At 43.5% G+C, this 17,565-nt stretch overlaps 1 protein-coding gene across 2 annotated transcripts in view; it reads right to left on the bottom strand.

Moving 5' to 3' along the window:
- The window catches only part of LOC124612719 (alpha-tocopherol transfer protein-like), a 104,979-nt gene extending 91,158 nt beyond the window's left edge, over positions 1-13,821 (bottom strand). The window contains exon 1 of one of the 2 annotated variants that reach the window (XM_047141078.1): positions 13,729-13,821. Coding sequence is in view for 1 of the 2 variants with exons in the window: in XM_047141076.1 (XP_046997032.1) it covers positions 13,667-13,677 (11 nt within the window). In the remaining variant the exon portion in view is untranslated. Of the gene's footprint in view, positions 1-13,666 lie in introns of both variants that reach the window. The other variant, XM_047141076.1, reaches the window with a different exon arrangement.
- Positions 13,822-17,565: the final 3,744 nt, after the last annotated feature.

Below are 17,565 nucleotides of genomic sequence, written 5' to 3' on the forward strand. Positions count from 1 at the left end.
GTCCACGGAGGCATACAGCTGGAGAGGAGCCATCACCTAAATGTTGCATAACAAAAGACGGAGGTAGGCTTACAACGCTCTCTGTATAAGCTATGTGGGCTAGGAAGAAAACATTTACAATCTGTAAATACCTACTACTAAACCATAACTGATGGCACACTAGGGATATTTCCCAGTTTGATCTAAGGCTGTTATTGAAAATAAGATACTCGAACAAGTCTCTTCCAGTTATAAAGGCATCGACGTAAGAATGTATGTAGATAAAGACATACGAAAGAAAATCAACAACTTCCAACATGTACTATGAACTTGAAACAAATATTTAAGAAATAATGCTAGGAAAGCCAAACACTTAAAACTGTGTAAAGCAATGACGGTGCCTTTGCTACTTTATGGCAGCGAATTCTGGATTGATAGAAAGAGAGATAAATATAAGATACAATCAGCAGAAATGCGATTTTTAAGAATTAGAGGTTGCTCAAGGAACAGCCACATAAAAAACTGATGATATCTTGGCGGGATTGCGAACTTATAATTTAAGTGAGAAGATTGGAGAATATCGGAAAGAATGGAGACTTCAAGCGGATGAATGAAGATAGAATTTTAGTCGTCGTAAACAAATGCAAGACCTCAGGAGGAAGAGGTATGGGACGGCCGAGATAGAGATGGGGGTTGATTATGTGAAGACTGAACAGGCATGTTACCTATGCACTGAAGTGCGGAAAAAGGTGATGATGACAAAAGACTATGCCAGCCGTTGATGATGTTTTGCCGACATTCCTAAATAGCTAAGTGCCGCCCTTGCGGCCTGCAGCGGAAGACTGGAGAATCTCTCGACGATCGTCTGTCCCGTGGAAGTCTACAAGTTTCTCACCTGACAAAGGAGAACGAAGCACTGTTTTCGCTGTCAGAGAAATGAGAGACATGTACATTTAGTATACACACAGGTGCATCTGTTTTTACAAGAACTACAACCATTAAATGCGTAACTCCTCCGTTCAAAAACAATTTTACCTGTCAGGTAACACACAATCTGATAAAATACGGAAACACTGATAACAGCTAACACAATTTCCGATTTCGAAATAATTTGAAACAAATATTGCGGCACCAGGAAAGGAGTACTTGCACCTCAATGTATTTCGAAATTTATGTCTGACACACCGCTCGGTCCATTGTATATATACAATCTATGTAACTGTCAGTCAAGGAGATATTTCAGATTGTGATTTATGATTTTATAAATGTTGAGTCAGTGCAGTACGAAGAAGTTACACGTCCGCCACAAACGCATTTAACAGAGGAGTTAATGATACTTTTGAAGTGTTAAGATCTACCGTTATTACGGACTACTTAACCTCTTCAAACTGTTAGGGATATACTGTACTCACTATCTTGAGAATTAAGAATACCAATATACAGACGAAGTAACTTTCTGCATTATTTCCTTTTCTGCTTTATCTCCAGTGATCACTGTTGGCAAACAGGCTTGTACTTAAACGAAGCGAATGAGGTCACCTTGGAAAGTGGCCGTTGCCTCGGCACACGTAATCAGCCGCCGTTAAGGGTCATTAAGGGCCCGTTCTCCGCTCTTCATAGTAAACACATTTTATGTATGAGATTCTCACTTCGTAGTTGTAGAAAGTTTTCGACGGCAATATTTTAAACCAGCGTACCGCACTACAAACAACGTGACGTTTCAACGGTATCATCTGTGTATGATTTTATCATTCTGAATACAAAGTGAAACCTTCCCCACGTTCCTGAAGCTGTAAGTGCCCAAATGTCGGTTTGGAGCCTCCATTTGAATCGAAGTTAGTACACTCATGTTCAGAAAAAAACAGAACGCCTTGAACGACTAGATATAGGACGTTCGTTTACAGGAGATGTACCTTAGTATGTGCTGCAGAAATGATTAGTATTTCAGTCACCTAGGTTCAGCATGTTACCTAATAGGCGCAGAGATCGCCACGGGAATTGATAACTTGTTCCGTGTGTGAAGGCCGACGCGTATAAGGCGCGAATGACGTCCTGTGGTATGGTCATCTACGCTGCATACACCTGGTTCCAAAGTTCATCTGTGGTGATCGGCATTGGGTCACAGCACTGCACACGTTGTTTCACAATATACCACACATTTAATATTGGCGACAAGTCTGATGCCGACCGCGGTGACCTAGCGGTTCTAGGCGCTTCAGTTTGGAACCACGCGACTGCTACGATCGCAGGTTCGAATCCTGCCTCGGCCATGGATGGGGTGATGTGCTTAGGTTAGATAGGTTTAAGTAGTTCTAAGTTCAGGGGGACTGATGACCTCAGACGTTAAGTCCCGTAGTGCTCAGAGCCATTTGAACCATTGACAAGTCTGGTGATCTGACGGGCCATGGCAAAATGCTGAAATTCTGTGACACCAAGAAGGCAGCAGCATGTCTTGCTGAAAAGTGGCGTCAGGGGTATTGTGAAGAATGGGTAGAGCTACGAGTCGCAGTATGTCATTCACGTAGGTGACACTGGTCACGTTGCCCTGGAAACGCACCAACTGTGATTTGTGGTTGTATCTGACCCATCTCGTTGTGTCCTGCGGCCTCCCACGAACCACTCTGAACACAGCCGTTCACTGCCGAAATACTTCGTCCCTCACGAGTAGCAATTTCCCTGGTGGATGCATCACATTCTCTCATGGTAGACGGCGCCCTCCTGGAAACTCATTAGTTCGACGGTAAGGTTCACGCATACGTCTGGGACGCATCCCACACGTCTGCTCAAGTCACACTGATCCATCACCTTCAGTTTATAGCGGCAACAAGAGCCGTAGCTACATTTTACCGGTAGGTGGTGTTCCACCGCGATATCGATGTTGACCTTGAACCTGCAGGCTGACGTGGTTCATTTGCTAATCATTTCTACAGGACATACTGATGTATGTGTCTCGTGAATACGAACACCCTGTCCAGTACTTGCAGGTGTTATGTTTTTTTCTGAACGCGAGTGCACCACGATATCGATGTTGACCTTGAACCTGCAGGCTGACGTGGTTCATTTGCTAATCATTTCTACAGGACATACTGATGTATGTGTCTCGTGAATACGAACACCCTGTCCAGTACTTGCAGGTGTTATGTTTTTTTCTGAACGCGAGTGCACCACGATATCGATGTTGACCTTGAACCTGCAGGCTGACGTGGTTCATTTGCTAATCATTTCTACAGGACATACTGATGTATGTGTCTCGTGAATACGAACACCCTGTCCAGTACTTGAAGGTGTTATGTTTTTTTCTGAACGCGAGTGTACAGCGCGATGACGCTGGAACTGGAGGTAGCCACTTTGTATTTGTATTTTTCTTGTTTAGACCTCGAGAATAGTGGCGCGTGTGGCGTGACGCAAGTTATGAGGCGACATTGCGTCAGTATCTTAGATTAAATGCCAGATCTTTCTCCAGTTTCTCACGAGATTACAGCCTGCGACACTAATGATTGAATTTGTCACTCGCATGTGAAATTTGAGCTCTGTTGCCCCTTGGTACAGTTTGACAGGAATCTGTCCCTCTCTCTTCCCATCACACACTTCACTCCTTCATTCGAAACACAAAGAGTGGATTACAAAAGCATCATTGTCATCATAAAGACACAAGTATTTTTTCAAGTGTCGTATGAAGATAACGACCACCACATGCAATCCATACTATTAAACCGCTATCCTGGATCCCAGTACCAGTTGCACGTCTCCTGTCTAATGGCTTCCAGGGGAAGAAAAATTTTATACTCGTATTTTGGGTAATTATTGACCGAATGTAAGATTTTAAAGTACTGTCATAATCTACTCAATAAGAGGCATGCAGCTGTACGGTATTCGGTAAGTAATGCAACACCTTTTCTTCTCAGACAATTTCGGTTGAAAGAAAGTGGGTTTTATTGTGAGACTTTGTGGAATACTCCTGCTTCAGCCCATATAGTTTGATGAATTTCCAATAGATGGTGGCGCTGTATGTAGATTTAAAAAAAAAAAAAAAAGTCTGTAACCGAGGTTTGCCGAAAGCAGAGAACTGTCACTGAACTTCTTTTGGCGGATAACATGAGCCTCGCAGATATTCATAGGTGCTTGCAGAATATCTATGGAAGACCTATTAATGAAAAAAGCACGGTGAGTCGTTGGGCGAGGCGCCTGTCAGCTCTGCAAGGTCGCGTAAACATGTCCGATTTCCCGCGTGCCAGCAGACGGCACACACTTGCCATACCTGCAATGTCGGAACGTACGGACACACTTATTCGAGGCGATCGTCACGATCAGACACGTCACTGCTCAACTGAGCGTCTCTGTTGGTAGTGCGTAAACACTCGCCCACCAATTGCGGGTACTCAAATGTATGTGCCCGCTGAATTCCTCGCCGCTTAACAAAAGACCATAAAGAGCAACGAAGGATCATCCGTGCGGAACTGCTTCCGCGTCACTAGGCTGACAGTGACAATTATTTGGTCAATCATAATGACAGGCGGTGAAACACTGTTTCATCGCTTCTAACCGAAAACAAAACGGCAATTAATAGAATGGCGCCACCCACCTCTCCTCCGAGAAAAGGGTTCAAAGCCGCACCCTCACCTGATAGTCATGGCGACGGTCTTCTGGGACTGTGAAGAGGTCGTTTTATGCAATATCCTCCCTCACGTTGCAAAGAACAACTCTGAAGTGTGTTGCGCTACTCTCAGGAAAATGAAAAAAGCACTTCAGCATGTTTGATGCCACAAAAATGCAAACGAACTTTTCCTTCGCAATGACAACGCAAGGCCTCACGCAAGTTTGCGCATCGAGACGAGCTCACAGAATGCACTGAACTGTTTGCACACAGCATATCACTTATACCACTGAATGCACCCGCAAAATTATATTATTGAACGAGTTTAGCCTAGCGGTCAAAGGCGCTGCAGTTTTGGACTGTGCGGCTGGTCCCGGCGGAGGTTCGAGTCCGCCCTCGGGCATGGGTATGTGTGTTTATCCTTAGGATAATATGGGTTAAGTAGTGAGTAAGCGTAGGGACTGATGACCTTAGCAGTTAAGTCCCATAAGATTTCACACACGTTTGAATTTTTTTTGAACCAGTCGTAGTTCAGGAGATATTAAGTCTGAAATATTGACATGCCTGAAAAACCAACTTCTGCCTAAAATGTTGCGAAAATTACCAATACTACATACATACAATATTTGATGATAAGAGCACTTGGTGACTTCCACAGACTTAAACATAATTTGAAACCTTTCCTAGTTTTTTCTCGCTTACATGCTTAAAATCAGATATTTAACACTTTATCTCATTCGTAATCAGATGTTTGAAGCGGTTTTATAAATGGGCATTAGATTTTTCAAAGGCTCGTGGACTTACTGGTGTTACACTGTGCAGAGCATCAACATCAACGCAGGATACTGTAACTGTCCAAGAGATCACTGTGTGCACACGCGAACGTCTAGTAGCGATATTCAAGCATAACAATCAAATATTAGGTTGTTACAATTGGGGAATATAGAAGTAATAACCGAAATATTTTATGAAGAAATTCAAACTATCCGGTAATAGATGTAGAAACTTCCTATGCAGTACTTAACGCAGTTCTCTGTTATGGTATGCAAAACTTACGGTAGGCAGCACTCAACATTTATGTCTCCACATGTTTCCTGGTGAATGTTGCTTGTGTACACACTTCTACATTAATGTGGCCATCATCGATTTTCGACGTCAATGTGCAACAAGCACTCACAGACGGCAGATGCAACCACTAGCAGTGTAGGGCATATAAAACACGTCGGGATGAGCGGAAGGACATGATCATTGGCTTTCGGACCAAGGGTGGAAGCATTTCCGAAACGGCTGAGCTTGTAAACTGTTCGCACGCCACCGTGGTTAAAATATATCGTGCATGCCAAAATGGCATTATCGGAAACTGGCGCAGAGGTAACAGTGGTGCACCACGGGCCATATATGACAACCTGCGGGGGAACTAACGACCGTTCAGCGAACGTTACTGCGTGTGGTCCTCCGCGGCATGTATTCATACTGCCTCTTATTCATCGGCGACGGAGGCTGGTTTTCGTACCCCTCTGCCGCAATTTGGTCTTTTCAGATAGATCAGTTTCTTTTGCTCCACTGGACAGACAGCCGTTGGCATGTACGGCCCTGCAACAATCGTCGAATGGTTCAGGCCGATGCATAGAGCGTTACGATACCCTTACAGGCAATTTTGTTTTCCTCGGCATAATGGTATCTACCACCACGACAATGTAACCTTTGAACCAGCTCGAAGTGTACGTGCATGGCTCGAAGAACACCAGGTTGAGTTTACTGTACTCCTATGCCGTCAGAAATTCCCATGTTTAAATCCAATCGAGAATCTGTGAGGCCAACACGATTGTGTTGTTTGCGGAATTGTTCCTCAACCGAGAAACCGAGCGCACCTGCCCATGGCACTGGAGTCGACATGACTTCACATCCCTGTTTGTATCTTCCATGACCTCAGTGGCACGCTTCCTCCACGTCTGCGCCGTAAAAGCTGGTTATTCAGAACTTTCAGAGGTCGTTTCAATGTGACTGGACCTTTTATGTTAGTGATAATGTATAGTATTCATCACTGAAACATCTGACCACAGTTTCCGTGAGCTTGAGAGCAGCACAGTATGTGTCACAATTATGTCGTTATTTCTGTGTAATAGCTCCGAGTGCCTTCCGCCGACCGCTACCCCACCTTGGCTAGCTCCAGTACTGAGAGTGCAAGAACGAACGGACGTTGCCGCTAGCACGCCAGCCACCAGGTCATTAACGTTGGATTGAGATATCAGACGAGCTGCCAACACATCGTCCTAACGATTCTGTGTACTAAGTCCCAATCCTTCCGTAAAAGTTACTTGCCGTTATCAGAAACTGATGCGTTACACTCGACACACACGCAAAATGGTTCAAATGGCTCCGAGCACTGTGGGACTTGACATCTGTGGTCATCAGTCCCCTAGAACTTACAACTGCTTAAACCTAACTAACCTAAGGACATCACACATATCCATGCCCGAGGCAGGATTCGAACCTGCGACCGTAGCAGTCGCCTAGAACCGCGAGACCACCGCGGCCGGCCACACACACACACACACACACACACACACACACACACACACACACACACAGGCAGAGGGTCTAGCTATGGGGGTGAACACTGCACGATTCGTACCTGCTTAAAGATTCACAGCATTTATCGCCACATTAAGCGTAAGGGTTTGCGTAGCCAGTTCAGAGCATATAAGAAAATGAAAGCAGTAAACCACCGTTGTCTACTGGTCACCGTAACTCCGCGTCTTCAATCAGAGTGTTAGCTGCCCACTGTAATAAAAAAAACTGAGTTAATGGATCAACGACGAACTTTAACAAGCTTCACGGGACGTCCACCCCTATAAAATACAACGACCAATAACGAACAAAATGAGATAGAAAGAAAGAAAATGGGGTAACATCTTTGAGTAGCAACGAAAACGCCCTCAGTCCCAGGTTCTAAACACGCCACCGCTTAAATTTTGATTAATAATCGGCATTGGAGGCAGTAGAAGTCACCCTTATACCACCAACGGCATTGTCAAAGAGGCCGGAGAAGCCGACAGAATTTCAAGACACTCCTCCTTGTGGTTGTAAACTGCGCCTAAAGGCGGAAGAATCAGCAATGATCAACGTTATGAAATTTCAGAAAGCAATGGAAACCACTGCATTAACGACACACATATTCTATCTACAGGACATGCTGCCTGTAATTGCAAAAGTGTCATCATGTTCTCACCACTGCCAAAAGATCCGGGGTACTCCCCCATCAGTCGGATTTCCGTAGTGGTGGTGGCTGTGCGGGGATGAGGGGATGGGGAGAAAGGAGGGGAGCGGTGAAGGAGGAAGGTAACCATGAGAAAGAGATTGAATAACCAATGAAAGGATAACGTTCTACGAGTTTGGACGAGGAATGTTAAAAGCTTGAACGTGGTAGGAAAGTTAGAAAATCTGAAACGGGAAATGCACAGCCTCAATCTGTAGGGGTCAGTGAAGTGAAATGGAAAGAAGACAAATATCGCTGGTCATATGAGTATAAGGTAATATCAACAGCAGCGAAGAATGATATAACGGGAGTAGGATTAGTTATAAATAGGAAGGTAGGGCAGAGAGTACGTTACTGTGAACAGTTTCGTGGTAGGGTTCTACTTGTCAGAATCGACAGCAAACCAATACCGACAACGACAGTTCAATTATACATGCCGACGACGCATGCTGAAGATTAAAAGATAGAGAAAGTATACTAGGATATTGAAAAGGTAGTACAGTACGTAGACGGTGACGAAAATCTAATAATGATGGGGAAAAGTAGAAGAAAAGGTTACAGCATAATATGGCCTTGGGACAAAGAACGACACAGCAGAAAGTCTAATTGATTTCTGTAATACATTTCAGCTAGAAATAACGAATACTCTGTTCAAGACTCACAAGAGGAGGAAGTATACTTGGAAAAGGCCAGGTGAGACGGGAAGATTGAATACATCATCGTCAGAAAGAGATTCCGAAATCAGATACTGGATTGTAAGGCGTACCCAGGAGCAGATGTCGACTCAGATCACAATATAGTAGTGATGAAGAGTAGGATGAAGTTTAAGACATTAGTCGGGAAGAATCAATAGCAAAAGAGGTTGGATACAAAAACAGTAAGGAATGATGGGATATGCTTTAAGTACCCTAAAGCTATTGATACAGCAATAAGGAATAGCTCAATATGCAGTACAGTTGAAGTATAGACCTCTCTAAGAAGGTCAACTGCAGATGTTTCTTTTTTCGATAGGTACAAAGAAGGTAACTGCAAAGAAACCATGAGTAACAGAAGAAATTCCTCGGCTGATCGATGAAAGAAGGAAGTAAATAAATGTTCATAGAAATTAAGGAATAGAGAAATACGAGTGGCTGAGGAATGAAATAAACAGGAAGTGCAGGGAAGCTGAAACAATATGGCTGCATGAAAAGTCTGAAGGAATCGAAAAACAAATGATTGTCGAATGGACTGACTCAGCATATAGGAAAGTCAAAAACATTGATATCCTGAAAGAAAGTGAAGAAGAATTACATGAAATGCTGAATGGAATGAACAGCCTAATGAGTACAGAATATGGACTGAGAGTAAATCGAAGAAAGACGAAAGTAATGAGAAGTAGCAGGTTACATGAGAACAGCAACAAACTTAACATCATGATTGATCGTCAGGAAGAACATTAAGTTAAGTTCTGCTACATAGGCAGCAAAATAGCCAATGACAGAAAGAGCATGTAGGACATCAAAAACAGACTGGCACTGGCAAAAGGTCATTCCTGGCCAAGAGAGTCTACTAGTAACAAACATATGCCTTAATTTGAGGAAGAAATTCTCGAGTACAGCTTTGTATGCTAGTGAAGCATGGACTGTGGGGAAAATTGGAACAAAGGAGAATTGCAACATATCAGATGTGGTTCTACGGACGAATGTTGAAAATTAGGTGGACTGATGAGGAATGAGAAAATTCTGCGCAGAATTGGAGAGGAAAGGAATATGTGGAAAACACAGACAAGGAGAAGGGACGGGATGATAGGGCATCTGTTAATACGTCATGGAATGAGTTCCAAGTTACTAGAGGGAGCTGTGGAGGGCGAAAACTGTAGAGATTTGTTTACATCCAGCAAATAATTGATGACGTAGGTTGCAAGTAGTGCTCTGAGGTGAAGAGGCTGGCACGTGCGAGGAACTCGTGGCCGGCCGCATCAAACCAGTCAGAAGACTGGTGTCGCAAAAAAAAAAAAATGACAAGGCGCTTCCGACTATCGCTCTATTATTCATACTAATGTACTAACACCCAAATTCATGAACATCATGTTCTCACTGGATCCAAACACTCTAAGAAACTCAACATCAGGTTACCTCTGTACAATCACCTTTAGACAAATTTTTCACGTAGTTCGTCGGAAACGGTAATAGTGCAAATGCGAGAATACCCTCAAACGGTCGGATCAAACGGCGCAAGGTTTACATGACGCCAATGGCTTTCAAAACTAGTCCTGCAGAGTGAAAAATCAGTATTACCTCTGGTATTTCTGTTACGATAAGTATCGGAAGTGAACATTTAAGAACAATTACGCACCAGAATGTTATATGTACTCTCCTAAATAAAAAATTGTTATTTAGTTTAACAAAATAACTGTCACGTATTAGGAGCAAAACTCTTAATTATGTACTATGCGAAAGACGATTAGTTTTTAGCCTAGATTAATGTTTCATATCGTTCTAGATATTTCCGATCAATATACGACCATTTCCATTTGCACAGGGTACTGGCGGAGTACAGACAACTGTTTATCCGTGAGTCCTAGAAGCAGTTGAGTCACTGTTCCACATGTCACACCCAATTTCAAGAACCACATGTTCACGTACACTGGAAAATTAATATTCCTACTTTGTGGGCCGTTATGTCTGTCGATACAGGACTACTTCTAACCCTGGGCATCTTTACGGACCACATATTTCATTTTGGTTTTATGTAAACTATCGTGTTCAACAAAAGGTCGCTGCGCTATTACTATTATAACCTATTGAAATTATACTGCACATGGGTATGAATAAAAGGTGCTCTGGTCAACAAAGGTCTTACACGCACACTAACATATAGGTGGGAAACTTTTAGAGGTGGAAAAAGTCATGGCATAGAAAAGGGCAGTGTATTGGCGGAGCTGTCATTTCAGATGATTCAGGTGAATAAGTTTACGATGTGATTATGGCCGCACGACGGTAACTAACAGACTTTGAACGAGGAACTGTAGTTGGAGCTAGACGTATGGCGCATTCTATTTCGGGAATCGTTAGGGAATTCAACATTTCGAGATTCACAGCCGAGAATACCAAATTTCAAGCATTACCTGTCATCACGGACAATGCAGCGGCCGACGGCCTTCATTTAACGACCTACAGCAGAAGCATTTGCGTAGAATTGTTAGTGCTCACAGACAAGCAACACTGCAGAAATCAATGGGACATACGACGAACGTATCCGTTAGGACAGTGCGGCGAAATCTGGCGTTCATGGGGTATGGCAGTAGACCGCTGTCGCGAGTGCCTTTACTGACAGCATGACATCCACTGCAGAGTCTATCCTGCACTCATGACGATATCGGTTATCGGTTGGGCTCTAGAATGGAGTACCGTTGCCTTAAGAGACGAGTCTTGTTTCAGTTGGTAAGAACTGTAGGTAGGATCTAAGTGTGGGGTTCAGACCCCACGAAGCCTTGGACTCAAGTTGACAGCAAAGTACTGTGCAAGCTGGTGGTGACTCCAAATGGTGTGGGGTGCGTTTACATGGAACTGACTGGGTTCTCTGGTACAACTCAACCAATCATTGACTGGGAATGGTTTGGTTCGACTACTTGAAGACCATTTGCAGTCATTCGTGGACTTGTTGTTCCCAAACAACCATACCATGTCACTGCACCAGAATTGTTCGTGACTGGTGTGAAGAACATTCTGGGTAACACGAGAGAATGATTTGGCCACCCAGATCACCAGACAGGTATACCATTGAACAGTTATGGGACATAATCGAGAGGTCAGTTCGTGCCGAAAGTTCTGCACCGGCAGCACTTTCGCAGTTATGGCTCGATATTTCTGCGGGCGACTACCAACGACTTTTTGAGTCCATGCCGCGTAGAGTTGCTCCACTACACTGGGCAAAAGAGGTCCGACACTATATTAGGAGGTATCCCATGACTTGTCACCACAGTGTATCAGATACCCTAAAAATAAAATGTCTTAACATTTTGAATTTGCGTACTCCTGGGGGATATGAACTGTTTTGGGTCATTTCTTACCGACTTAGTTGCACAGGAACTCCTAAGAGGTCTATTCTGCAGTTCCTCTCTCTCGTATCCACAAAATTTGTCCATCGTGCTAAGTGCCAACCGTTTAATACAGGATAAAAGGACTGTTCTAGAGATTTCCACGCATTATGGTATTCAGGGATTCGCATCTGTGACGCGCGTATGTGTTATCCAATGTCTTCCACCCCTCCTCTAGTTTCTATCTTTTGTTATATTTCTAAAACTACTAAAGAACAGCCGGCCGCGGTGGTCTAGCAGTTCTAGGCGCGCAGTCCGGAACCGCGCGACTGCTACGGTCGCAGGTTCGAATCCTGCCTCGGGTATGGATGTGTGTGATGTCCTTAGGTTAGTTAGGTTTAAGTAGTTCTAAGTTCTAGGGGACTGATGACCACAGATGTTAAGTCCCATAGTGCTCAGAGCCATTTGAACCATTACTAAAGAACATTCTGTGACCATTCTCCTACATAAACGCCCCACCTGCATTAATTTTATGTTCATTATACACTGCCTGACAAAAGAAGCAAAGTATCGAGAAGACATTGTCGAATGTCAATGTAATTTCGTGCACGCGCATAACATCGGCTGGTATGCAAATACAAGGGTTGACACTTCAGTAGTGGCAACTATTTATTTACAGCTCGTACAAAATAGGTACGTATTTCAAAGTTTTACTGACCTTCAAAGTAGTCACCAGCGTTGTGTATAACCAGTTGACAGCGATGTGGAAATCGTAGGATACTCTTGACAGTTCGAGCGGCGCGATCTATTGCCCGACGAATTTGTAGCAGTTCTGAAGCAAATGCCGTGAAGTGTGTCCTTCAGTTTAGAAATCGATTTGAACTCACGAAGGCTTAAGTCAGGGGAGTGCAGTAAGTGGTATAGCACTTCAGTCAAACAAATCAGTAACGGCTTGCACTTTACGTGCTTCAGCATTGTCCTGCAAAATGATGATCAGGTCCTGCAGAAAGTGTCATCACTTCTGTCTGTAAGCTGGTCGTAGGTTGTGTACCAAAAATGAACAGCATAGAGAAGTGCGAAGAAGCAATTATTCCCGTAATTTAACTTTTTTTGCTTGTCTAATCGGAAATGTCATTGATACGCATTTGCACCGCTTGATAATGAGCCACGGTGGCAATAACTACTTCTGGAAATATGGAACAGTTGAGTAGCCACCTTGGAAGCTGTAATTGTGGTAGTCATATAATAAATAAAAGATGTGCAGCAGAAATGAAGATAATTGTCAAATAATTCAAATATGTGTGAATTCCTAAGAGACGGAACTGCTGAGGTCATCGGTCCCTAGGTTTACACACTACTTAAACTGACGTATGCTAAGAATAACACACACACACCCATGCCCGAGGGAGGACTCGGACCTCCGGCGGGAGGGGCCGCGCAATGCGTGACATGGCGCCTCAAACCGCGTGGCCACATCGCGCGGCTAGAAATAGTTCAGACAGCGTCTGTGTTCAGAAGCAACGGTACAGAGCATTTTCGCTCAATAAGCCTTCTAAAATCCGCTTATAATCTTGTCGAGAGCTCTGAACCTAGTGATATATTCTATAAAAATACTTTGATATTTTTTTCCCCCCCGCTGCACAGCAATAATAGAGAACCTAATGTAATATTCTGTAAAAATACTTTGATTTGATATATTTTTTCCCGCTGCACAACAACAATACAGTTCTTTCAGACTGAACGGAAATATAATTAAAAAATAGTATGTATTCATACATTTATTTATCACCTAGCATTAGATTAATTGGCTACTTACCGCAATGACATCGTTATGCTACCGACAATTAACGTGCAACGGAATCCAAACACCACACTCACCCAGCGGAGCTTTTCTGCCTACTGGCGGCTGCTAAGGCGATGCAGTCCCCGCAGGACTCGGAAGACTACTGGTCGGCCACGGCTGACTAGAAGGTACGCGGCTGCTGCAACCTTCCCCTCAACCCCACCTCCCTTCCACTACCCCCCCCCCCCTCCCACCTAACCACACTCCGCGGTCCTCTCGACCTGACTGCCTTCCTCCTACACTCCAGCAACACTCCTTTCTACTAGACTGGCGCCAATATAATTGTAGCGCGTCCCAAAACTACAAACATGCACAGCACACTAACTCGTCGTAAAAGACATAGAAGTAAAATGGGTAGTGGGTCACTGAATCTGATGTCTGGTGTTGTCGAGCCCTGAACGGAGAGTACCAATTTCGCCATGACGCTCTGGATCGCTGTAATGTACGTACGGCACGACAGCTTTGAGTCACAGAATTGTACACTGTGTTCCAAAAAGAATAATCTTATTTCACAACACTACGTCTACCATGTGGATGAAGACAGAAACTTGGGATGAATTATGTACTTTACTTACGACTACGAAGCCGTTATTTTCAGAAAAACTATCCGCTTATAGAGGGGCGTATCTTCCACAGGAAAGCGGACTTACGATTAAGAACGAAGACTTTCTTTACCGTTCACAAATGTTCAATTAATAGTGCATCGGACACACGACAAACTCCAGATCATAAAGAACTTTTTATAGAAAAGACAGCGTTCAAAATTATTTATTGACTGGTTTCGATAGACACATCTGTTCTTCAGATCATCAGAAATGTCTTTGGCTGTACGTCATGTTCCACTATGAGTTCATTACGCCACGTTAAGATTTTAGTGAAGAGTATATTTCACATTCCATATAGGTTTGTGAAAAATAAAATTAATAAAATTATGAACAGATTCGTCACAAGTAAATATATATATACAACTGAAATGCATTTCGTGGAACTTGGCATATATATGTATACACCACTCCTTCGATGCTTGTCAGTTGAAACCCACAATATATAGTAAAGTTGCACATTTGTACTGATGTTCACATTCACATGACGAGCGAGGCTTATCTTGGAGCCTTCTAACTCGACACATATAACGCAACTCGGGTAAGAAGGTGCCAAGAGCCCTTCACTAGTCATGTGAATGTAAACATCGGTATATATGTGCAGCCAGCCGGAGTGGCCGAGCGGTTCTAAGCGCTACAGCCCTGAACCGCGTGACCGCTACCGGCGCAGGTACGAATCCTGCCTCGGGCATGGATGTGTGTGGTGTCCTTAGGTTAGTTGGGTTTAAGTAGTTCTAAGTTCTAGGGGACTGATGACCTCAGAAATTAAGTCCCATAGTGCTCAGAGCCATTTGAACCATTTTTTATAAATGTGCATTTTTACTAGGTGCTCTGGATTTTAACAAGCATCAGAGGAGTACTAGATGTGTATACATACTAAGTTCCATTAAGCAGCATTTTAGCTTAGTATATTTTTATTTGCGACAAATCTGTGTGTAATTTGAAATATACTCTTCACTAAAATGTTAACACGGTGTGACTAATGAACGGACTACGGGTGATGATGTTTGGTTTGTGGGGCGCCCATACAAAATCCCAAACCTTCCTCAGCCCAATTTCGCCACTGTCATGAATAATGATGAAGTGGTGAGGGTAACACAAACACCCAGTCATCTCGAGGCAGATGAAAAATTCCTGACCCCGCCGGGAATCGACACCGGGACCCCGCGCTCGGACGAACTATGGACGATTACGTACAACCAAAGAATTTTTTGAATATCTGAAGACTATACTTTTACCTGTCGAAACTGATCGACAAGTAATAGGTTTGAACGCAATATTGTCTGTAAAGTATTCCTTTAAAGTAAAACTTTTTCCATTCGATAGTGGTAGTGCGGTGCAGCAACCGGTTTTTGATTGTTCCAGAATGAAAACAGTCTTGGTTGCAAAGTTGTTTAATATCAGAAACGCGTTTCGTCATTTTGGTGTATCACCAGATTGTTGGAAAAGCACCTGCATATGTAACTAATCCGTCATAATGCCATGAAAATGGAAAGTGACCACATATCCAGTTACTTTTACGTCCAATTTGCATTTTATATGGGTTTATGTCGGATGGGTTACCTGTCCAACTACATATTCAACAATCTGATGATGCACCAAAAGGATGAAACGCGTTATTGACATGAAATAACTTTGCAACTAAGAGTGTTTTTATTCCGAAGTTCTTAAAATACAAACAGATCGCTTCTTCTCGTTATGAGAAACTCAATCCAGATCATATTCAAACTCACTCCAGGCTTTTGTGAACATGTCTTGAGTGACTGCATAGTCTGCCGTTGCTTTGCTTTTTCATTAAAAGTAGTTGTAAGGCGAGGTACATATACGGGGCCTTCTACAGGCTGCACTAAAATGATGACACGCCATGACATCAGGCGACCTTCGAGGCCAGCTGTACAGTACGAGATCCTTACGCTCCTTTCAGCCGACCTGCCCTTGAGACTGATCACTGTCAAATGCTTTCAGATGTGAGTACCAATGCGGTGGTTCCCTGCCTATTCAGAAATGAAATTGTAGGTGTATTCTCGAGGCCGTGGTAAAAGCCAGATCTCCAACATATCCAGGACGTGATTCCCATAACCGTCTTTTCCATAAAAAAAGAACAGGCTGACATTCTGTTCTCGGGAAGCACTACAAAATCAAACTAGGAGAGCTATAACAATTGAATATCGTAAGTTTTGAAATACGCCTAATTGATGTCGTGTACATGTTCTACATCTACATGGATACTCTTTAAATCACATCTAAGTGCCTGGCAGAGGGTTCGTCGAACCACCTTCACAATTCTCTATTATTCCAATCTCGCACAGCGCGCGGAAAGAATGAACACCTATATCTTTCCGTACGAGCTCGGATTTCCCTTATTTTATCCTGGTCATCGTTCCTCCCTATGTAAGTCGGTGTCAACAAAATATTTTCGTATTCGGAGGAGAAACTTGGTGATTGGAATTTCGTGAAAAGATTCTGTCGCCTTTCTTTTATTGATGTCCAGCACAAATCCTGTATGATTTCTGTGGCACACTCTCCCATATTTCGCGATAATACAAAACGTGCTGCCTTTCTATGAACTCTTTCGATGTACTCCGCCAGTCCTACCTGGTAAGGATCCCACACTGCGCAGCAGTATTCTAAAAGAGGACGGACAAGCGTAGTGTAGGCAGTCTCCTTAGTAGGTCTGTTACATTTTCTAAGTACCCTGCCAACAAAACCAGTCTTTGGTTAGCCTTCCCCACAACATTTTCTATGTGTTCCTGCCAATGTAAGTTGTTCGTATTTTTAGGGCTGCAAAATTGTTCAAATGGCCCTGAGCACCATGCGACTTAACTCCTGAGGTCATCAGTCGTCTAAAACTTAGAACTAATTAAACCTAACTAACCTAAGGACATCACACACATCCATACCCGAGGCAGGATTCGAACCTGCGACCGTAGCGGTCACGCGGTTCCAGACTGAAGTGCCTAGAACCGCCCGGCCACACCGGCCGGTTTTAGGGGTGCACAATAGCTTTATTAACGCAATTCAGAGGAATGTCTAACCCTTGGCTACCACGACGGGTAGACCTCTGTGGGCTACATGCACTATTCTACTTCTTGAACGAACACAGTGGGGTGAACTATGTGTTTCTCTTAACATAAAGAATAAGTGAGAGTTTAAGTCCTGGACCCTCGGCGAAAATCACGACTCAGAGTTGTAACCCAATTTCACCTGTTGACACGGAGAATCCACAACATCTTTTGTTGGTGTTAGAAATCGACTCGATACACACTCCGT

Source organism: Schistocerca americana, chromosome 4 (assembly GCF_021461395.2).
Source record: "Schistocerca americana isolate TAMUIC-IGC-003095 chromosome 4, iqSchAmer2.1, whole genome shotgun sequence".
NCBI lineage: Eukaryota > Metazoa > Arthropoda > Insecta > Orthoptera > Acrididae > Schistocerca > Schistocerca americana.